This window comes from Pristis pectinata, chromosome 31 (genome assembly GCF_009764475.1).
Source record: "Pristis pectinata isolate sPriPec2 chromosome 31, sPriPec2.1.pri, whole genome shotgun sequence".
Classification (NCBI taxonomy): Eukaryota; Metazoa; Chordata; class Chondrichthyes; order Rhinopristiformes; family Pristidae; genus Pristis; species Pristis pectinata.
Window position 1 is genome coordinate 12465252 of NC_067435.1, and position 24594 is coordinate 12489845.

A 24594-nucleotide genomic window follows, 5' to 3' on the forward strand; every position below is an offset into this window, starting at 1 on the left:
TTTATGTCCTTCACATTTGGGACAACTTTGTTGTAGAGGGCAACTACAATATTTTTATAATGCTACAAGTTAAGCACAAATTTCAATAGTTAGTGGTTTGCTGTTTAAATATCGTCAAGTGCCAGGGTGCAGCCGAGCTAGAGTGATAATTCAATCTTGCAAATCACTTGTCCCATTCATTATCAGCTAAAAAGAGCTGGAGGAGAAAAGGTAATCACATGGAATAAACCGTCGTAATCAAGGCGGCAAAAAAAAACTGCAGATGGTGAAAATCTGAAACGTAAACAAAAATGCTGGAAACAATTAGCACATTGGGCAGCATCTGTGGGAAGAGAAACAGATTCTTTGACTCAAAATACAGTTGCTATCTGACCTGCTGAGTGTTTCTAGCCTTCTGTTTTCATCCTGGATGACCAGTTACCAATAATAAGCACACAGTTGATCCCCAAACTTTCAACACAGGAAGGATTGATTTAACCTACTTAAAGCCAAAGGCTGCATTACACAAAACTGATCTTCTGGATTTTCACTAGTTGTATTACTCAGTTTTACCCTTCTCCTTTTAGTACCTGAAGTTGTTTGATGGTCTCTCCACCTTTGCCAATAATTAGTCCAGCCTTCCCTGCTGGAATTACTATCTCCTGAATAGATCCACTTTGGCCATTCGTGGAATCATGGGACTGACCCGGTGGCCCACCTCGACCCCTGGACACTATCTCATCCAGCAGCATCTTCGCTGTCCTGAAAAGAAAGTGCACAAGTAATTAAATCTCAGCCTGTGGTTAACTACAACGGATTACATGTCTGGTTAAGTTATACTCGCTCCAGCAGTTGATCCCCAACAGCCTTCATTCAGCTTTCTTGCTCCATTAATCATAACATAACTGGGAGCTGAAAGCTAACTTTGAGGTTATTTCATAAGGGAATAGTTTTTCCAACCCCATCATGTCATATGTCAACACTGCTGTTAGTAATGGAGACATCTGCACTTACTGAATTGACTCTGAATTTCCAGTCAACGACACACATCGTTCTGGCAAACCTCCACTTTCTGGAAGAGAAAAGAATTGTTATCTGCAATTAAGGGCAAGTTCTCAACACAAGCTGAATATTAAAAAAAACACTTCATGACATGTAGAACAAAAGGACTGAACAAGTCTTAAGGGCCTTCTCACTTCAGTAGTTACGAATGAATTCTGTAAATTTCTAAATCTGCAAAAATTATCACTCTCCATAATAAGGTGCCATTTAATTGAAGAATAAGATAGTTATATAGCATTAGAAATAATGCTACTCTTCCCTTGTTGTTTGCTAGTGCTGCACAAAGACTATTGAAGATACTCTCTTTTCAAGTATGAGAAGTTCTAAGTACCAGGTCTTAATTGCATTAGCAATAAAGCTCTTATTTACAAATGAATTGCATTGTTTGTGAAAGCATTCACTAATCTCTGCAGTACAACAGGAAGCCATTCCATCCATCAACCCGATGCTAGCTGTGTTAGAATGATCTGGTCAGTCATCCCCACTTTCCCTGTAGTCCTGCGAGTTCCTTTCCTTCAAGTATGATTCTACTCCATTTTGAAAGTTACAAATGGATCTGATTGCACTGCCCTTTGGAGTAGCAATTTCCAAACAAGTTTATCCATGTATTACCTTTGTATTTTTGCCAATCACTTTATATTTATGTCCCATGGTTCACCAAAACTTGATGAAAACAATTTTTCATTGTTAAATTTCTCTTGATTTTTGATATTTAATCAAACTAGTTCTCAACTGAAGACTTACCCCTACTGCAACAATCAATATTACTTCAGACCCTCATCCCTGGAATACTCTAAAGAATCTTTAGTTCCCTCTCCAGGGCTTCACATTCTTCCTAAGGTACAATGCCAATAAGAATCTCAATACTTTTGTTTTGGCTGAACCAGTTTTAGTGGAAATTTGATTTAACGATCACACAAGTCTGGAATCTGGGATGGGATTTTGGGGGGGCAGGGGAAGATGGTAGAAAAAGGTTGGAGTAATGAAGGGGGTGCAGGGACCCAGAGAGAATATTTTTATCCTGTTTCTGTTGTGCTTGTACAAGGAGCAAAACTGATTTAAATAAATGTAAACACAATCAAAAGCACTGAATTACCAATTTAAGGTAGAAAAATAAGGGAAGAATACAATGAACAATGCGAATATTGGGCAAGAGAACTAATTGCAAAATAAGTTTTACTCACCATCACAATTTGGCCCTAGGGAGGGAAGAAAAGTCAGAATTGATATTGATTTGCAACAACACAAGCTGTTGGGACCAGATTCATGATACTTTCGGGAGCCATGTTAGCAAAAGCCACAAGCCTGGAGACCAATCATGGATTAGCCCCAGGATCCTACCACATGAATCAGGCCAGCATGGGATGTTTTGTTGGTCTCCTCTCAATGCTCAAAGAATGTTACATTTATTAATTGTAACACTCGAGAGAGGACAATGCTTATTTGTCTCAGGGAAGCGCAGAGCTAATGTGAGATTTTAGCTTTGGATTTTCCTCTTGTTGGCTGGATTTGATAAAAGTATCAAGATCCATTGCCAATTACAACTGTGCTACTTGGGTTTTTATTTTAGGTGGTTTATCAGTTAATCCTCTATAGGGCCAACAGCTTGCCGGTATTTCAAAGAAAATTATTATTCTTGATCCAAGAAAAACTCTGATTTTTTTTGAATAAAGTTGGATTAATTTTTATGGTTAATGGTTAACCAATTGGCCAAAGGACAACAAATGGGACACATTACATCCTTGCTTGACTGCTCCAAACTTGGATGACCATTTCCTACGCCTTCAAGTGCCAAATCTGACTCTTGTGTACTTGCTTTTTCCCCAAGTTGACATCAGTTTAGCAGAGACAAAGCTTGAACATTTAGGGGGAGCTGAACATACATGGAGCCATCAAATAAATTCCAAAAGAAATTTATTGAAGTGATTCAAGTGGCAAGAATGCCACAGCTAGAAAAATGAGAATCTACAGCAAAGTTTTAAAATTACACGAACAATACCCATTAATGGTTACTAGAGCTTCATAAAACACATTAATGACTGAACTCAAGTTTAAAAACAAAATTGACAAAAACCTACTGTACCTGGAGCAATCTGTACTTTGCAACCAGATTCCTGCTGTATTCGGTTTATCTGTTCCCCACCTCGACCTATAACTAAAATAAAAACATTTCACAAATTGCTAAGAGTACACACAATAAAATGGCTACAGAGGTTCAGCATCTATGAGGCTCATTTCTGTAACAATTTACATACGGGTTATACAAGTCAAATACCACTATTTATTCCACCATAACTGAACCCCATAATACTACACTCCCAACATCACGCAACATTACAGCAGACCCCAAACCTGTAAGAACATCTAAGCTTTCCCATACAATTCTCTCTCCTTATCTCATATTCTAAGGGTACAGCATGTATTCTCATGGTTCTGCCTAGGGCTCCAGTACCATTCTGCATTGAAAGGGAGGAACTCTGGCAAAGAAGGTTTCTGCAATTACTTAGCTGGATAACCCCGATACTTGAAGTACTTCAACGCAAAGGTATAATAGCAATCAGAACTCTGAGAATAAATATAGAACTTTGCTAACTTATTAGTTCACTCTGTACAGTGAAGGGACAAATAAGACTTTTCCATCTTAGACGAATATACACATAACGGAGCTCTGTTCTCCAAACAAAATCTAAGGTACAGCTTTGAACATACAGAAATTAGGTTATGATAGTACCCATCTGGTTCTTAACAAAATAAATCACTTGGTCATGGTATAGGATTTGTAGTTCAGGGAGGATTAAACTTGAAACATGAAAAACTGCATTCATCCATTCCAGACTTACCAAGACCAACCATCCCATCTGGTACTCTGTAATCCTCTGTAAGAGTTGCCCTGGTAAAGATGAGGAAATTTCAGTGCATAGATACACAGGCAAACACAAATCCATCAGACCCATCAATTTTTAATCTCAGTCTTCATGGATTGCACCACATAAATAAAAAGCGCAGTTTTATTTTTAAATTGCACACAGTGGGTACTATTACTTAAGCCCAGCAATTAATCTAACAGCAAAATCTGGATAGCATCACTATATATAAATAAAAGTTTTTTGAAATTTTTCTAGTTTCATATAGAATGCTGAGGAAAAAAAAAGTCTAATGCTAATAATATGGGGAACCAGAAGCTTTATCAAGCCGAAATACTGCACCCTGGTGAGTTTACATGCCCAAGCTGAGGGATGACCCAACAGTTGCCAGACGTGAAATGTGTCATTTGATGTCAGAGGTTCTTTGATTAGTTGAAAAGCTGACAGCTTATCCTAAATAATATCCTTAAGATCAACAACAAAAAAGAAAAATGTCATGATAAATTGGTTATTGCCAACAAATGAATGAGATTTGTCAATAAATGGGATTTAAGTATTATGCGAAGATACTAAACCTTCAACAGGAAGCTATGACTCTGATGCACAACAGTTCTAGAACATGCTCTTCCATGAACTCAGCATACATTTAGCCCTAAAGGAGATTTTGTACCCAATATTTTGAACATTTCTTCCAGATAAAATCATATACAACTTTACCAAAACCAATTCCTTAATGCACATGCACAGGAGTCAGATGTGACACTTTGAGTTAACACCTGTGAAGCTGACAATCAGCCAATAGCAATTTTGCACAACAGCAGACAAGCTACAACTCTAGAATCCACTGTTTACAAAGTCAAAAAAAAATATCACATGGCATTCTTTCTACCAAATTTCAGCTGTGAAAGCCAAACAAAAAGGGGTGGGGGGAAAAAAAAGAGGCAAAAAAGATAACAGATTGTTTATCCGGCTGAGCTACACACACCGGGTACATGGTATACACAGAGTTAACCAAATAGGCAGTACCTGTATGCTCTGGGTTAGGCAGGGAGCACATTAAAGGTTGATTGATATATAATTGCAATCCAAAAATCTTTCAAATACATCTCAGGACAGGACCAAGTTTGGCTGCAAAGCCTGAAGGATTCAGCAGAATACAGATGCTAATTACGAGTGCCAAGGCTTAATGATAAAGTAGCTGGACAAATATTGACCAAAACACATGTGCAAACCCTGCCACAGCATTCATAGGTCTGGAATATTGATCTAAAGACACAAATATATCCTGCCATAGCAGTCGTGGAAACTAAAGTCAAGTAATGAAATAAATCCAGAATAAAAAAACTAATCAGCAATGGTCATGTGTCTTTAACCACGTATGACCTGCGAGTCTCTAGATCCAAAGTAGTTTACTCTTAAACTACCCTCTGAAATGGCACAGCACACCATTAAATTCAGGAACCGTTTAGGTTGGACAATTAATGCTGACTTGTACAGGAGCCTGAAGACCAACACTCAGCGATTCAGAAACAGCTTTTTCCCCTCTGCCATCAGATTTCTAAACAGTCCATGAACCCATAAACACTACCTCATTATTCCTTTTAGTTATTGCACTATTTTGTAATTTATAGTAATTTTATGTCTTTGCACTGTACTGCTGCAGCAAAACAACAGATTTCACATCATAAGACAGTGATAATAAGTCTGATTCTGATTGTCCATAATCTTTAAAATACAGAAATAGCCAACCTATGAAAGTGGTCAACTGGGTAAGATATTGAAACAAACGAAAACTGAAAATTCAGACTTTGCACAAAATAATGTCCTCAGAAAATTCTGCTACAGACTATAACACTAAAGATATTCAGGAAAATGTAAATACTTGGTACCATTCTGGTCGATGATCGAGTTTCAGTGCTAAGCTTTACTCTGACAAGTCTTTCATAGACATGAAGGATCGTACTTGAGACCCACATAATCAGCCTTAAGCAAACATACTAAGATGACCTCAGCTATGTTGCTACAGGAAGATAGAACCCAAAGCGTTGAATAACTCGGTCAATGCAAGCATCCTACAATAGCCAGCACAGGACACTGTTACAAAGCCAGATAGTCTCTCTCAATCACACAACACACGTTCAAAACAAGCAAACTGGGGCAAGTTTGGATCAAAGTAAGATCTAAAAAGGTCTACACCCATACGCCTCCATTCTATTTAAATAACTGTAGACAACGTCTGACAAAATTGACAATGCACAAAGCAGGCCAAGGATATCCTAATTTCTCATTTAGAAAACCAGGTTATCAACATGTTGAGAGTCAGGTATGAGCTTCCATGCCAATTACTTATGCTACCCTTGCATTACAAATCACATCTCTTCATCATAATTACAACTCTTGCATTGCGTACAACTTGCCACATTATAACCACATTGTACATATTTACTTTTTTAATTTAATGAACAATTCAGTAACTAAATCCGTACTATGAAGACATTTTTGTTAAAACATGTTTCTCTATTCCTACTCCTCATTTAGGGGCTGACATGCTTGACAGCGTTCATCACCTGTGACCGTCAGTCTCTTACACCTCAGTTAAGACCTACAAGCCATGCAGTAGTCATGAATGAGAGCAGAAAAGACTCCCTCACAAAACACTTACAAGCTTCTGATAGTAATTACTGTGCAGCACCCAGAAGGACCCCTGTGACAACTGTCCACACCCGATCCCTGAAGCTCAATAGCTAACCATAATCTCTTGTTGCCACAATTGAGATTGGTTTACAGTATAGACTGAATTGAAGATTGCATCATTAGGATAGTGAATTCTCTCTCTCAGAACCACAAGGCAGCATCTGCACATTCAATGTGAATGTCTCACTCTCCTTACCTTTGCTGATGTATGGCTGCAAGCTGAGCTCCAATTGCTAGGAGAGAGAAAAAATAGACAAATTTACAGGAAAAACAATTTTCCACATGCAACTCAGCATTTAAAAAATAAAATTAGTCAAAAGTTGCAATACATCCATGTAAAAATGTTAATTCCATTATTTATTTAAACCCTTTCAATATACTACAAGCTATCCCCAAGTTTAGAATGCCCGACCTATGGACACCCCTACAAAGAACTCCCATTGTATTATTACATTCAAAAGCTCAACGTAAGTACACGTTCATCCCTACGAATGGCTTTTAGCAATTATTCTCAATTATCAATCTTATGTGCATTACAAGATGCATTTATTACAATACTGTGAAGATATTGTTACCATATCAAGTGATTTTTATTTTCTGACTTCTGGACGAAATTCACTTAAGGAGTGCACTACTGATTCTTATTTTGATGACAATCATTACATCAAATAAAGGGCGTCCAGATATTTAAGCAATCAAGACAAAGCACAAACTACATACTGTAAATTTTATTATAGCTACAAGTATCAAGACCTCAGAAGTTGGAGAAATGACACATGATTAGGCCAACACTTGACTGGGTGACTTGCCAACCCATAGATGTCACAGGTAATATTTCACTCAAGCCATCTAATTCAAAACAAGTGTACCGAACTGGAGCAATACTTTTAGCCTCCAGGTGACCAGTCTGCCATCCAATGTCTTGACCTGTCATTGCTGAGGCCACTCTTGCCGTAGTGTGCATAGTTTTGGTGCCACACTATGGGAAGCACATGGTTCAGCTAGAGAGGGTGCAGAAAAGATTCAGAGTGTTGCTCGAACTGCAGGGTTTGAATTATAAGGAGAGATTAGATAGGCTGGGACTGTTTTCCCTAGAAGGCCGGCTAAGGGGTGGCCCTGTAAAAATTTATAAATTGTGAGGGCCATAAAGTAGATAGTCACTTTTTTCCCCATAATAGGAGAGTCTAAAACTAGAGGGCAATGGTTTTTGAAAAGGGAAATATTTAGAGGATCTAGGAGCATGTTTTACCCCCTCCCCCACAGAGTGGTGGGTATACGGAATGTGTTGGCAGAGGAAGTGGGAGAGGTCAGTACAATTACAATACTTAAAAGCCATTTTGGACAGGTACATGAACAGAAAAGGTCAAGAAGGATATGGGCCTGTGATGGGAGTAGTGTAGATAGACATCCCGGTTGGCGTGGACAAAGTGAGCTGAAGGACCTATTTCTGTGCTGTACAACTATGATTCTGTGATTAACTGAAAGTTGCCATTACATTATCCAGTTCAAAATGTTCTTGGCTGACCACAGAACATCCTTGGTGTTAGCACTATTCTCACGTCATTTGTAGTTTTACAAACCAGTCCCTGCATTACAGCTGATTTCTTAAACTTATTAAGAAATTTATCTTAATTTCTTATGACACTAAACTTTTTGCAAACCAACATACGCAGCAGATTCTACTTACGATCGCTTTGTGCTGCCATTTTTTTGCTATCAGGCTGATCTGTAAAATAAAGTAATAAACAATTTAAGCTGTTGTGCACATTGTCAACATACTCAGGTCACATTCTATTCCATCAATGCATTCTTAACCCTGCTCCCCACCCACACCTCCCTCCTTTCTCGCACAGTGGCAGGAGTACAGAAGTACTGATCACTCAATATTCAGCATTTTGCCAGCAGCTCAATACAAGAATAGTATCTGGTCATTTAAACTGCAGACTGGTACTCAACATTGTACTTGCTCACCTAACACAGCATTTTTCATTCATACCAACTTATAACTGATTGCTTCATGAAAATAGGGGCAACTTATGCCATTTGGTGTTAACTTCAGAAGCAATGATCAAGTTGAGCTCCTTCATTAAGTAACATTCTATGGCTGGAAAGTCAATTCTGCCATTATGAAACCAAGGAGAAGTCCATGTTAAAATGATTGCTTGACCAGTGCATTAAATTTAATCTGTTACTGCTAAGAATATACAAACAGCAATACCAGCTGGGAGCTGGTTAACAAATCCGGCAGTATTGCAATGGGTAGTAGTAAAGGAATGAGCGCTACATTTGTTGACTACAACCTTAACAGCTGTACGGCACAGGTGCTGGATTTTTGATACACTGCAATAGAGCTGCTCAGTTTCAGCTATGAGCAAAAGATCTTTCAATCTGAAATTATATACAGGTCAAGTCATTGATGGATGTTTAGCTGGTAGGGAAAAGATGTACAGGCCCCAAACCAACAACATCTGGATTACTGAAAGTTTATTAGGCTTATTAACAAATTGATGAAACGATATTTAAAGAAGGTTTCCTGACCTTGGTTGTTTGATACAAGTGTGAGAAATGCAAGCAAAATTATGTACAGGAACTAAACTGCACATACAAGCTTTCCAACACTAGCCATGTCCCATGGTGCAGTACAGTCAGATGACTGGATACGCAGCAAGAATGGAGCTGGAAGGTGCATCAGAAAGCTAACTTGTGATGCCAGCTACTACACAGACAGGTGGCAAGAAAAACATGAATTGTAAGTGATAGCAGAAATTTGGCAAAACAAAAATCAGAGCAATGCGTGACCAAAAATCAAGATGAGATATAGTGGGAACAAATGAGATCCCTTACACAAGGACTGTTATGCATTTAACTAGAGATGATTGTTTTGAAAAACTATGTGCCTACTATATCTTTTCAAGCTTTTAGAAAATGCAAGAGAATTGAAAACAGCTGAAACATACTGTGTGTTTATACATTTGGCTTTATGCTGGAAAATATTTCTGTATTTTAGTTCACATCACTTCCAGTCCATTAAAAGTAAAAACTTTCCTACAGAATCTAATCTGGCAAGATAATGAAAGACAAGAAAGACTGAAGATGCTGGAAATCTGGAGCAAAACAGCATCTGTGGGAGGGAAATAGCAGTCGATGTTTCGGGTCAAGACCTATCATCAGCACTAGAAAGAGGAAAAGCAGTGTAACAGGGTGGGGGAGGGGGAGACACAGATCAGAGGAACCTCAGAGCCCACCTTGGTAGTCTCCAACGTGACGGCACGAACACCGATTTCTCCAACTTCCAGTAACCACTCCCCTCTGTTCCCCGCCCCCTATCCTACCGGCCCCATCATCCCTTCACTTTCCCCTCCCCCGCCCTCATTTTGCCCATCATCCACACCTTCCTCCCTCCCTCTGGTTCCCCTCCTTCCCTTTATTCCATGGTCCACCGTCCTCTCCTGTCACATTCCATCTTCCTCAGCCCTTTGTCACTTTCACCTATCACCTCCCAGCTTCTTACATCATTCTCCCTCCTCCACCTGCCTATCTTCTCCTCTCTCAGCTGGATTCACCTGCCACCTGTTGCTCCACCCCCTCCCCCCACCCTTTTACACTGGCTTCTCCCCTTTTTCTTTCCAGTCCTGGTGAAGGCTCTCAAACCAAAATATGGACTGTCCATTTCCTGCCCACAGATGCTGTCTGACCCACTGAGCTCCTCCAGCAGTCTGCATGTTGCTCAAGATGGGTGAGAAGTTTCTTCTTCTATCATCTTGCATCTAATCACATTCCAAAACACCCAACAAATTAATGTATAAAGAAGGTGGTTAAGTATGCTTGAGTCTACTCGATTGATTTTAATTTGATACCTTCATTCCAAAACCTTAATGGATTTCACATAAATACATGTTGGAACTGTCAGTCAAGTTTTTCAACGGTCACTGTACCAGAATAAAAATATGGCAAGGAATCTTTGTAAAATGCATCATTAAATTTAGGTGACAAAATTGAACACAAATATTGGCAAAGCAACTCTGGATAAACTATGATACAACTTTCACATTCTTTTCATTTATAAAGTACTCTTAATTAACAAATGCATTTTGCATTTCCACTACAATTGATGGTAGTAATACACCCAATCCTGACCTTTAATGGAGATTAAATATCATAGGAAATAGCCACATTAATTCAGTTCTGAAACAGACTCAACACTTGGTCTAAATTGTGTTGTCTGTAGACATCTCAAACCCTGGGTGAACCACTATACTGAAATACTGCCACGGCCTTGCACCTATCCCTCCACCCACCACCCTCTGATTTGCTGTTCATTCTTGACAGAGCCACAATAAAATAAAATTCAATTTCAATGTCAAAGCAAGACTGCCAACTGTCCAGGAAAACACCATGGTCAGTGGAGTTTAGCACACTGGTATCAATCAGTTCTCCAATACTGTGCAGATGCATTGAAATGCTCTACTCTCATCATTTAGACTCTGGCTTCAGAATTGAAATATTATAGATAGAAAATTGTGTTTGCATTCATTATTCCGCTCCATGGAGAAGCAGATTACGTTACAAATTGGCACAAAAATGAAGGGTCTTCATTTGTCAGTCTTGCTTCCAAGGCAAGTCAGGTGTTCAAGCCCAATACCTTTCTCTGCTTTTGTGCTGTTTTTAAACAGCAGTAAGATAACAGAGATCTGCCGAGAAGATACCCCTCACCCATAGTATCATTTATGACGATTAAATATTAAAAAAAAGTCAGGTCTACTCATGACTTGTATAACAGAAGGCTGTAGGAATGTTTAGAATGCATGCACAACTCAGTAAGAAATGTTAAAAACTCACCAAATCTTAACATTTGCGATGGAGTAAAAGTTAGCCAGTTAAAACCTGGCTGTGAAGTGAGAACTTCCAGCCATGGGACAAGATCATTAACCCAAACGTGTTCCTTTTCCAACATCATCTCTACTATCTCCTGCCTTTCTAGACAGAACTCAATTGTACTCTGAACATATTTAAACCACCTGCTTCAACGTCCTTCCCTAGAGATTTATGCCACCACTCTTGGTTGCAAAACAACTCTATTCTTGCTCTAAGGTTTCTAATTTTAGCTTCTGTTTTGGCTCCTGAGCACATCACTGAAGTGGGAAAACTGCCATCAGCTTGGTCAACCCCCATAAGTTTAACCCATACCACTTTAAAGTTTCAGTGGTCTTGGTAACAAACTGGCATGATCACCTCCAAATTCCCTTTTTTGTCAAAGAATATTGTTCCCTTGATTCAGCAAGTACAAATCAAGTGAACAGCAATGATCCACAGCAAAGCTCAATTCTCCTGGGCTACGTTTTGTGACCTTCTCCATCTGTCACAACAGCTGCAATCAACACCATGATACTGATATTATTTTACACCAGTATTAACCAATGTTATGATCCACCCCAACCCATTCACCATCTCCCTTCACCTGAGAAAACGTTTCAACCAAATTAATTCCTATGGCACCCAGAACAGATGAACTGACAACCAGAGTAGAAGTTTTACAGAAATAGACAGCTTGAACTATAACACAGTGTGGCTGAAAAACTATATCACAGATTGGAGATGTCAATGTCAAGAGGAAGTCTTACCTCCATCTTCCAGTTGTCTCTTTTGACCAACAAATCCAAATTCTGGTGTACTGTGGTTTACCGTTGTGGCAGTGTCACCTCCAATTTTAGCAGCTATCTGCAGATTCATTAAAAGTCACAGTCAGTCATTCATGGATAAGTATCATTTGCTGGAAGTTCAAAACACTCAGAAGTGAGGCATAGTATTCTCCAGTCAGGTAGTTGTGCTTTAAACCACATGGATAAAACCCACCACCTGCAGCAACCATAGATTCACCCTAAGCAGACTCAGAAGAAACTCAGTAGCACAATCGTAGGAAAAAAAATCACTTCAGAAAAACCTGGTTAGCAATGTTGCAAACACATAGTGCACTTACAGACAAACACAATTAAGTGCACCTTCCCAAGACCTTAGTAATTATTCCCTTTGGCATATCATTTACATGGCAACCATAAGAGGTGGCTTCAAAAAGTATCAGTCCTTAATATGTTGAGGTGTTAAACATAACCAGATACATTTCAAAGCAACCTATTCTCACTTCTTGAAGTTGTGAACATCAAGGTTAATGGTGCTGTTCATGAGCAAACAGACACCATTCTACAATTTTTCCATAAAACTTCAAAGAAAGGCAGTACAAAACATTCCTATGGGACAAGTGGTAAAGCACATACTGAACACAGACAGTGCATACCTACAGTGTTTTAAAATTGGGATGGCACTAATATAATGCAACAGGTATAGGCTGTAAAGGGAAACATAACAGTAAGTGTTTTCCATCACTTCCCAAATCTGCTGCTGGCACGAAAGTATGAGCACCACACAAGATGCTGGAGCAACTCTGCAGATCAGGCAGCACCTATGGAGGGAAATGGACAGTCGAGACATTTTGGGTTGAGATGCTTCATCTGGACTGAAAGATACTGGGAGAGAGCCAGTACAAAAAGTTGGAGGGAAGGGGTAGAGCAAGAACGAGCAGGTGAGGAGGGGTAATAGGCAGATAGAGGAGGGGAGAGTGGAAATAGTACCAGAAGCTGGGAGGTGATAGGTGGAAGCAACAAAGGAGCTGCAGTTACACATCAGTTTCTGCCTTCAGAACAGAAGCAGACCAAGCATTTCCCTTTTCCAAAATACATAATCCAATCCAAAATACAAAGATATGTTAGGATATGTTGGACAAAAATATGGTGGCCACAGCATTGAAGTTGGACTAGTCAGATGAAGGGTCTCACTCCGAAATGTCAACTGTCCATTTTCCTCCATAGATGCTGCCTGACGTGCCGAGTTCCTCCAGCTTCTCACGTGTTACTGCAGATTCCAGCATCTCAGTCTCGTCTCCAAAGAATTGAAGGTGAACTGCTAACATAATGCAGTCAATATCATTTAGCCAGCAGCCGAGTCAAACAGGCCAAAGTTTCAGCTGAAAAAAAATAACAAAGGAAGAAGAGAGCCAAGTTTTACCTCCCAGATCTATACAAACCACTAGAAATAAATGTGCAAGGAACATCTGCTGAACTTGCCAAGATACTGAAGGACTGAACACACACTGTAACCTCACAAATATAATGTTTGTTTGCACTCATTGGCAGTCAGTGCTCGTCATACAATACTGGATCAATAAATAACACTGCCAGCATCTTACCTGGACAGTACCAGGTATCTATTTACCAAGCATGATCAATAACTGTGGTACCACACTTGATCACACAGCCTTGCACCTATGTAAACCTCAGTAAGGACTACAACTGACCTGGCACCAACACACCAGTAAAAGAAAACAGATTAAGGATGGCATTGCTATCAGGGCTGACATTCCAAATTCTTTTGCCTCCCTGAAAGCAACTTTCACAGAAGATAAAAGGTTTCCATGTTACCAGCCTAGTACCTATCTGATAGTTTGGTCAATTCCAGGAAAAGTAACCAACCCACTGTATATGCAAGGAAAACAGATTTATTACCCACCACTATCACACAGCAAAGATGCAAAATTGTGAAAAAACATACATTGAGATAACAGGTTCTACCAGCACACACATTTTCATCATGTGCTTGGATTTATTTGCTCTATTTTCTATCCCAAGTACTTCAGTTCCCGTCCTTTAAGAAAATGAACCATGACCACACGAGCATCCTAAGCAAATTTAACTTGCGCCAATGAGTTTGAATCATCATTTATATGCTGCAGTAACAACCCATCTTCTTTTGCAATCATTTTCAAGAATTACAAAAGGCAGAAATATGGAAGACAATAAGAAATCTTACTCCAACAGATGTGTCAAAGACCAGATGGCATGTTTAAAATAAGGAGTAAGCAGCTTAGTGGGAATCTGAGGAAGGATATCCCCCCCCATCGAGAGGGCAGCTGAAGTCAAGAAAACACTGCCTGAGAACGTAGAGGAGGCAGGTACCATCACAAAATTTAATAAGCATCTAGACAAGCACTTGAATCACATAGCAGGCCACAGACCAAGTGCTGGTGAATGCAACCAGTAAAGCATGGTGGGCCAAGTGTCTGGTTGGGTCTCTGTGATTCTAAATATAGAACATTCCTAACTCTCCCACCTCTGCAACCCAACAGCCTCATCCACTGTTGATTCTCCAACTATGAAGTTTTTGGACACCTCATTTATCTCATCTTCACTCATCACTTTTCCAAAACGCAGCCATTCAACCAAGCTATCAGTTATCTCTAACTATTACTTGTTCTAATGGAATGTTAGTGATCTAAGATGTAAATTTTTCCTCTCTAGATGATGCCCGAGCTGTATTCCAAACATCTTCAGATTTCCAATAACCACAGTATTTTACTTCTGTTGTCATATCACCTCTAATACTCGCACTATGGCTTTGTGCCCATACCTCAAGCTAGTCAATGCTCTCCCCAACTTAAAACACAGTGGGGCATTTTCTACAGTGAAGCTGCTGAAGACATGCATCATGTGCTGGTCCTGTTTCTGAAGGTGCAGCAAATCTCCATATGATGAGAGTGAGGTAACATCCAAATTATGAGATTGGAGAACGCCTCAAGTCTTTCCTTATTTTTATGACTGAACATGGATCAGACTTGCAACTAAAACCAAGGATCATCAACCCACAGTTCTCGTGTACTTCTGCATTAAACCTCCTCATGCTTAGCTATGAAGAGAACCATGCCAGGCCTCGGTCTTGGGTGACTTCAGTGAGCCCGCAACAATAACAAAGCCGGTGAATAATCATGATTAACTGGGATAAATGCACATCCAAACCAAAACTACAATGCACCATCAACTCAAATAAAGCTTGCAATATCATCCCCATGCCTATCCCAATTGATGGGTCACTTGAGGACTGACAAATCTCAGATCAGTAGGAAAGGTATTACCTCTGCAGAATCATATGCACTCAGCAGCATCAACTACAAAGCAACCTTGGTGTCAAACTTGTACATTTCAGTGAGTGGGGGAAATCATAAGATCTTATTAACAATTACTTCCTACAAAAGACAATTCTGGTCAAGCAGATATATTAACTCAACAAATGCACACTATGAGACACCCATGAGACTGAAAGGTGTAAAAATAAGCTGCTGCTAACTGCCTGGTAAAGTGTTCCAAGGAAGTGCCAAGCAATGACCACCTCCAAATGGTGAGTCTAGACACTTACTCTTAATATTCATTAGCATGACCACTGCAGTCTCTCACCATCAACAAATATCATAGTTACAACAGCAGGTCACAGAGGCTGGGTAGCCTGTGGCAAATTACTCATTCCTGATACCCCAAAGCCTTTCTACCAACTACAAGGCGCAAGTCAGGAACACAGTGGAATGACCTCCACTTGCCTGGATATACAGACTCAACAGAAGCAGCTCAATGCCATCCAAATACAGTTGCAACCCCTTCATGCACCCTCAACATTCATACGCTGCATCAGTGGTGTACAGTGACTGCAGCATATACATCATCTCCTGCAGTTGTTCACCTAGACATCTCCCAAACCTGTTACTACCACTAAGACTGACCAGGGCAGCAGGCACATGCGAGCAGCAGGTCCTGCAGGTTGGCCCCCCATGTTGCACATCATCCTGATTTGGAAATATATTGGCAGGCCTTCATCATTACTGGGTCTAAGTCCCAGCATGTCCTTCCCAAAAGCCCTGCAAATACTTACATCAGAGGGACTGCAACAGTTCAAGGTGGCAGCTCACTATCACCTGAGGGTGACAAATGCTGGCCTTGCCAGTGATGGCCACATCCCAAAAAAAAAGGAAAAAGTCAAGAGCATCCCAACTAATACCAATCTTTTTATATTTGTTATCCATGTCTGATCTTCACCTTGTTTCCTAGAGAGGACCAGGATATACCATGGGTGCCAAACACCACTGGGATTTGACAAAGTACCACAGCTTCTAATCAATCACAATGGGCATCAAAACTGACAGTGATTAGTATCCTACCCAGGTCCCCTCCTTTGAACTTTTTGAGTGCCCTTTATCTAATATAACAGGACTCACAACCACATTTTGTCCTTTCCCATACTTTGTCCTCACCCATTCTCCTCCCACACAGCTTAAGTACAGGCCTCCTCTGAGCTTATACCCTACAGCCTCTTTATTCAATAGATTTAACTTCTGCCACCTTCAACATTATCCCAACACCAGACACATCTTCCCTCCTAGCATTGCAAAGAGACTTTTCTCCACAACTCCACCAATACCCACTCCCCGTCGCACGCAGTTGGCCAAGATGCAATTCCTGCCTTTTGCCTTTTCCTACCATGCAAGGACCAAACACTCCTACCAGGTGAAGATATGATTCACTTGCGCTTCTTTCAGTTATTGCGATGTGGTCTCCACTGCATTGGGAAAAAAAAACAGACAAGGAGACCATTTTGTGCAACATCTTTCTACCGCCTGGCATCTTTTAATTGACAGATCTAAAGAGTTCTGATGAAAGGACATGTTAACTCTGTTTTTCTCTTCACAGTTGCTGCCTGACCTCCAAGGCACCAGTATTTGTTTTAAATTCAGATTACCAGCATCTGGATTGTAATGACAATTCCCACAAGACTTCACTGTCCTTTTTCAGCCTGCACCACCACCTTGTGTCATTTATCCTCTCAGCCCATCACTGATGTTCCTTTTGTTCTCTCCATTTTAAAATACATTTGATTTAACTTTCCCTATTTTGATGAAACTTCACCATCCCAAAAATATTAACTGCTTTTCTCTTCAGAGCTTTTGGCTAATCTGCTGAACATTTTCAACATTATTATCCCAGCATCAGCATTTTTTTTCTTGCTTTTCAATCAACATCCACTGGGTCATTTCCCTATCCCAAATCCACAAGCATCAACAATAATGCTGACCTGATATCTCATCTGCCACTCTGGTCTGTTTTAACCAGTAAGTAACTTCACAAGAATTTTTCAAGTGGGACTGTGCTACTCTTTTTCTTCTTGGTTTTGGTCAGGGAATGAAGTCGAGCATAATTCCCTTCCAGTCTCTTCTCCAAAGGGGAAAAATAATATTCTTTACATTTCTGAGAAATGCAAGTTTACTGTTGAGCTCATAGTCCTCTGTGTGACTTGAAATCATCAACATCCATGACTTGCTAATTTTAACTTAATTCCTTCTTTAACTGCTAAGGCCACACTTTTTATTAAACAATGAAGTGCAAAGGCACCTATAGCTGCGGCAGCCGGCTGCAAAGCATGTTCAAATGCATAACTTCTCATATGCTTGCTGCCAAGTGGATTCACTCCCAGAACAGGAAGCCAGCAAGGATCACACTTGTTAAAGCTACTCTATAAACAGCCTCCAAAGCTCAAGACAAAAAGAAAATGTGGATGCATTTTGCACCAGTAACATGGAAGATATCACATGACAAAAGAACTTCAGGAATAAAAGAGTTGGGAGAAATGTTTAAGTGAGTGTGAAAAGTGAATATGGTGGGGCTTTGGCAATTTCTATCCCAATACCCTCCTCCCACCCCTCTAGGTTACTAATTGTGCTCCTCTTGGTTTTCATCACATTCAGTTGTATCCAGTCTTCTAGAATCTTCACTTCTGTTTGATGATACTCCTGTGAAGCGCTATAGGTGGTTATATATTAATATTAGACAATATATCATGACTCCATGGTAACCATTTTCCCATTCAGAGAACATGGGTAGGATGACTGTCAATGTAGATATCACTGTCAATCTACTGTACCCCAAATAAAAAATGCCTATGCTAGAAATATGAAATATAATGCTGGAAACATTCAGAGAGCATATGTGGAAAGAGAAACAGTTAACACAAGATCAAAGACTTCTTCATCAGAACTGAGAAAGGGTTGTCAACCTGAAACATTAGCTGTTTGTTTCCATAGATGCTGCCTAACATGCTGAGCATTTCCAACATTTACTGTTTTTATCCATTGTTTCTTAATTGCCCCAAATCAAGGAGGCTGGCTGGGTCATCTTGGAGAACTGTTAAGAATCAACCACAGTGCTGTGGTTGTGGAGTCACATTAAGGCAGAACAACTAAAGGTAATAGATTTCCTTACTGAACATCAGTGAATAACAGATTTTAGCAGCTCTCTAACAACATCATTACTAAAGTCAACATCCTCAGCATTTATGGTAGGATTTTACTCATGGTCCTCCAGACTGCCATTCCACTAACACAACCATTATGCTATTACATACCCCAAACTAATGTCAAATCCAACACAGATTTAAAAGACAAGGATGTTGGCACCAAGGGACATAAAGTTGCAGTCCAGCTCCAAGATTACCTGATTGGGCACCAGCTTGTCATCTCGTTCAGAGAAGCTAGAGGAGGAAACATAACTAAAGCCACAACTGAAAAGAATACACAAAAATCTGCTTTCTCATTGCTTTTGCAAGTTACTTCCACTTGTTATTAAACCTTGAGAGAATCAAGATGCACAAGTTAATCAGTACCAGACTTCTTGTCAAAAGCCACTTTTCTGGTGAAGCTTCTTTCTCTCTTATCGCATGAAGAGAACTGACACAAGTCACCTTGGTATTTTCCTCTTTCCCACCCAGTAAATATACACCCATGTCATACATTCATCTGATCAGAATTCATCTTCTGTATAGATGATACCACACTTGTTTGTGAAAGTACCACAGTGCAATCATTTCAAAGGAAATTATACCATCAGTAGTCCCAGCAAAAGAGACAATACTTTAGCTTGATATGATATTTCAAAATGTTTCTCTGGACACAACCCAAATTTGGCCAATTGTTGGGGTGCTTTACAGTTCTAGCGAACTGTGTTAAAATATTATTCACTGGGAGATGAGTGCAACTCAATTCTTGAGCTTTTTTCCAAACTCAAACATTTTATGTATTCTAACTGTAGATATTAAAGTATTTACAAAAAAAAGTCAATCTTGGTGCAAATTGAACCTTGTTTCAGTACAAGCTACTATTTGAGCTCAAATCCTCAAAACACCTATTCCAAAAATGATATTTAACCAAGTGTTGTAAGTGCCTAATCAGCATGAGGCCACTTGTATCCAGAACTGGACATCACTAGAATGCAACAGGATACTCAAAATTAGTTGAAACAGAAGTGTATGATTATATATTGAAGAACTCCAAAAGGTTAAGTAAAAAGACTAATTTCTTACTCATGTAGTACCACAGTTGTCTCCAATAAAATATTTCCTACAATTTTCAGAAATAAGATTTTACTGACTTCGCAAATACTTACCTTAATAAAACATACATAAATCTAGAATTTACTAGGATTTGAGGAAATTCTATTTAGCATTTAATACAACTCATCTGAACCAGTTTTTCTTCCAAAACAAATTAAAAACACCTGTTTGAAGGAAAAACAAAAAAGATCTTAGGTTAATCCGAAGACTATCCACCCCAATTCCTAAAGAATCGGCCAATTCAAAGCAGAATACATTTCTATTCAAACAGAAATGGGGTTTTCAAATCAGAATCACTGCCACTTCATATCATCCAAAGGGTTTTCAATTTCCCCAAAAGAGTGAAAAGCCAAATTCAAGTAGCACACACAAACAGAACAACAAATCTACAGAAATTGGAAATGTGAAGTAAAATAGAAAATGCTGAAAAAACTAGGGTATCTTATAATTGAAATTGTCAAACAGCAACCAAGGAAAGAAATAGAATTACTATTTCAGCTGAAACAATGATTGACCAAGGATCCAAAACACAAAATCTCCTTACATAAATGCTCTGACTTACAGGTAACTCCAAAGCCAACTTTTCAATAGCAAAGTCCTACACATGGTGGAAATTGGGAATAAAAGAGCAGAAACACTGAACCAGTCAGGCAGAATCTAAGGAGTGACAAAGATTTAACAGTTCAGGTCAATGACCTATCATCAGTACAAACTACCAGAATGTGATCTACCCTAAACATGAGCTCTTGTTTGTCTACCTTTAGATACTACCTGACTGAATGGCCTCTTTACTGTGCCAAAAATCAGCCCAAAGGCACTTCACAGGTACATGTCAAAGCTGACATGCCACACAGGGAAGTTTTAGAGCAAGTGACCAAGAACCTAGGCAAAAAGATTTAGAAATCAAGTGTAAAATGAGTTTAGGGAGGGAATGCCACAGCTTAGGACCTCAGTAGTTGAAGGCACAAAGTCAAATGGTGGAGTATTCAAATTCAGAAATTTAACACCTAGCATTTTCTACTTTTATTTCAAATGTGAACTGAAGCAAAGTACATTTTATGTGAAAATGCACTAAAGCTAATCTGTTAAGTCCCAGTGATATTCACTGTAACGTGTACTGCAAATTATGGAAGTGCAAAAATTTGCACATGATTTTCGGTAGAAAAAAAACCTAATTTTAACCAGTGGTTAAACCAGTGCCTGAAGTGCTGAAGGACGAAGTGTGCGTTTCAACGCCTTGCGTTTCACTTTCAGAACCCTGGAGCTGGGGGGGGGGGGGGGGGTGGGAGGGATAAAAGGGATGGGGGGAGGAGGAGTGCAAAGAGGGAGGGAAAAAGGTGGCGATTCCTCCTCACGTACCCCAATATCCGGCGGTGCGGCCGCCGGGCCCGGCCAACAATGGGCGCATGGCCTGCTGCCCGCGAGTGAGATAAAATTCCCGCTCGACTCCCCATTCAGCGGCCTGGGGCTCACTGTCCCACGTTCAGCGGTCACGGCCGAGTGGCGGCGGGGGTTTGAGGGGGAGTGGGGGGGGGGGTGCGCTCCCTCGGCGCGGCCTACCGATCGAGGCTTCAGCCCCGGCCCTCACGCCGCACCTCAGACGGAGGCTCGATTTTTGTTCTCCCGCGCACGGTATCTCACCACCCGCGGCCTCCCCCCCCCACACCCCCCTCGGACTGACCTGCCGGGCCCGTTGCACAGCATCGGCGAAGGCGTCCGGCTTTTTGAAGGCGGCTCCGGCCGCTCCGGGCCCGGCCGCGCCGGCACCCACTGCGTGCGGAGGCGCCGCCGTAGCCGCCGCGAAATCCGCCATCGCTCTCTCTCTCTGCTCCGCCGCACTGAGCTACGGGCCTCGGCCTCGGTGGTGCTCGCCTGTTTTTTCCACACACACACGCGCCCCGCTCCCCGGCCTCTTCTCTCCGGGAAGCAAATCGGACCGTGGCTGAGCGCTCGGAGGCCCGGCCACCGCCAGCAATGGCTCCCAACGCTCCCGCCTCGACACCGCCAACAGAGGAGGCGGGTGCACCCGCTGCCGCCTGATTGACAGTCCGCCGCCGACCAATCCCGCCTCTGACGTCCCACATGATTGACATCACCACTACAGAATGAAGATCGACGTCCCGTTTCTTCAATGGGGAGCTGGGCTTTATGTGACGTCATAATGATTGACGCTTCGGCTGTTCAATCAGAATGTCCCCGGCCTAAAGTTTGATTGACAGATTCAGGTACGGCCATATGAAGTTGCGGGAGAGAGACGTGCAAAAAATAGAGGGATTTGGAGTTCGACTGTGCACGTTTGGAACTGATGCAGTTCTTGGTCCCTTTCTGTGCTGTTTAATTCTTTAATTTCATTAAGAGTTGCATCCATAAATATCCTGCGCCGGCTGCATTGTAAAATTTTGCACTTACAAGCTTAATTAGCTGGGAACTTCCAACAAAATTATTACTTCACTTACCGTCGTGGATTTATACAGCATGGAAACAGGCCCTTCGGCCCAACTCATCCATGCCGACCAAGATGCCCATCTAAGTTAGTCCTGTTTGGCCCATATCCCACTAAACCTTTCCTATCCTTGTACCTGTCTGTCTTTTAAATACTGTTGTACCTGCCTCAACCACTTCCTCTGGCAGCTTGTTCCATTTACGCATCACCCTCTGCCTGAAGAAGTTGCCCCTCAGGTCCCTTTTAAATCTTTCCCCTTAACTTTAAACCCACACCCTCCAGTTTTTGATTTCCTTTTTCCTGGGAAAAATACTGAGTGCATTCACCCTATTCTATACCCCTCATGATTTTATACACCTCCATAAGATCACCCCTCAGTCTCCTATGCTTCAAGGAAAAAAGTCCTAGCCTGCTCAACCTCTCCTATAACTCAAGCCCTTGAGTCCTGTTAGTATTCTCGGAAATCTTCTTTGCACTCTTTCCAACTTAATGACTCCTTTGCTATAACAGGGTGACCAAAACTGTACACAATACACCAGCTGTGGCCTCACCAATATTCTTGCAAAACAGCAACAAAACATCCCAACTCACACTCAATCCCCTGACTATGCAGGTCAGTGTGCCAAACGCCTTCTTCACCACTCTGTCTACTTAAGACGCCCCTTTCAGGGATCAATTTACTTTCGCTCCTAGGTCCCTCTGTTCTACAACACTCCCCAGGGCCCTACCGTTCACTGTGAAAGTCCTACCCTGGTTTGATTCCCAAAATGCAACACCTCACACTTATCTGAATTGAATGCCATTTGCCATTCCTTGGCCCACTTACCCAGCTGATGAAGATCCCTCTGTAATTTTTGATGATCTTCTTCACTGTCTACGATACCACCTAGTTTAGTGTCATCTGTAAACTTACTAACCATGCCTTGTACATTCTCTTCCAAATTGTTTATATAAATGACGAACAACATGGATCCCTGTGGCACAACACTGGTCACAGCGTGACTGATGCAGCCGGGGGACATTAACAGGAGCATTGAGAAGACCTCTACTGAGCGGCGTGGTGGGTAGACATTGAGTACAGCTGCAAGATCTATGGCATTGTTGTTCTTACACATGACAAAAATATTTGCATTTGTTAATGTGCAATTAAAATGACATGTTGTCCTCGTGAAGCTATCCTTGGAAGTGGTTTGGATTACACATCTCGCTCTCCCCACAACAAGACTGATCACCACTGACCAGGTTATGAACCTCAGTTGACTTCAATATAGTAGGATATCCCATTGAGCCACGGCTGACACTGTAAATGCTGCAAATCAGAAGACAATCTACCTCATTATGACCTTGCACCTTATTGTCTACCTGCACTGCACTTTCTCTGTAGCTGTGACACTTTGCTCTGCATTCTGTATTGTTTTACCTTTGTACTACCTCAATGCATTGTGTAATGAATTGATCTGTATGAACGGTATGCAAGACAAGTTTTTCACTGCACCTCAGTACAAGTGACAATAATAATAAACCAACCAACAAGAGAAATTGCATTAGAAAGGAGGACTGATGGGTTAATGTTTGTCAAAGGGTATGCAAATAATACATTAATTCATCTGCCTCTACTTGTGTAGATAGGATTGCTGTGCATTTCCAGTGCACTAAGCCTTGTGTAAGTGTGTCTTATGATGTTTGAGTATTAATGCTGTCAGGATTTAATCACTATTGTAAGTCCAGTTATATCCTACATAAAGCAGCAAATAATGCCGTTTCTAATTGGGCAACTATTTGTCATAGAAAATGCAATCTTTTGCCAAGTTCCTTTATTTTGGGATCCCTATTGTAACTCATGGCCACTTAATTTCCTTCTCTGTTAATAAAGGATGAGATTTGTGCAGTAGTGAGAAATGAACTTGGCTTGTAAGACATAGAATCATTTAGGGTGAAAATAAGAAATAGTAAGGGGAAAAATATTTGTGGGAGTGGTCTACAGGCCCCCTAACTGTAGATATTTAGAAAGGCAGAATATAAATCAAAAATATATTGAGAACATTGTAGGAAAGGGACTGCAGTTAATGTATGCAATCTTAATCTTGATTTAGATTGTACAAATTAAATTCGCAAAGGTAGTCTTGAGGTTTGTGGAATGCAATCAGAACAGTTTCTTAGATTAATTTGTTGCAGAACCTACCTGGAAACATGCTATTTTAAATCTGGTCATGTGTAATGAATCAGGATTAATTAATGGTCCCATTGTCATGTATCTTCTGGAGAACTGTGATCATAACATGAAAAAATTTCATATTC

The 24594-nt window shown here is 40.6% G+C and overlaps 1 protein-coding gene across 4 annotated transcripts in view; it reads right to left on the reverse strand.

The window, feature by feature from the left end:
* The window catches only part of khsrp (KH-type splicing regulatory protein), a 42302-nt gene extending 20393 nt beyond the window's left edge, over positions 1 to 21909 (reverse strand). For 2 of the 4 annotated variants that reach the window (XM_052042166.1, XM_052042164.1), the window contains exons 1-9: positions 21535 to 21877; positions 12221 to 12317; positions 8287 to 8325; positions 6796 to 6832; positions 3882 to 3931; positions 3125 to 3196; positions 2226 to 2240; positions 994 to 1051; positions 570 to 741 (exon numbers count right to left, since the gene is read on the reverse strand). In XM_052042166.1, the coding sequence (XP_051898126.1) occupies positions 570 to 741; positions 994 to 1051; positions 2226 to 2240; positions 3125 to 3196; positions 3882 to 3931; positions 6796 to 6832; positions 8287 to 8325; positions 12221 to 12317; positions 21535 to 21666 (672 nt within the window). In that variant the 5' untranslated portion in view covers positions 21667 to 21877. Of the gene's footprint in view, positions 1 to 569; positions 742 to 993; positions 1052 to 2225; positions 2241 to 3124; positions 3197 to 3881; positions 3932 to 6795; positions 6833 to 8286; positions 8326 to 12220; positions 12318 to 21534 lie in introns of all 4 variants that reach the window. The other 2 variants (XM_052042167.1, XM_052042165.1) reach the window with 2 other exon arrangements.
* Positions 21910 to 24594: the final 2685 nt, after the last annotated feature.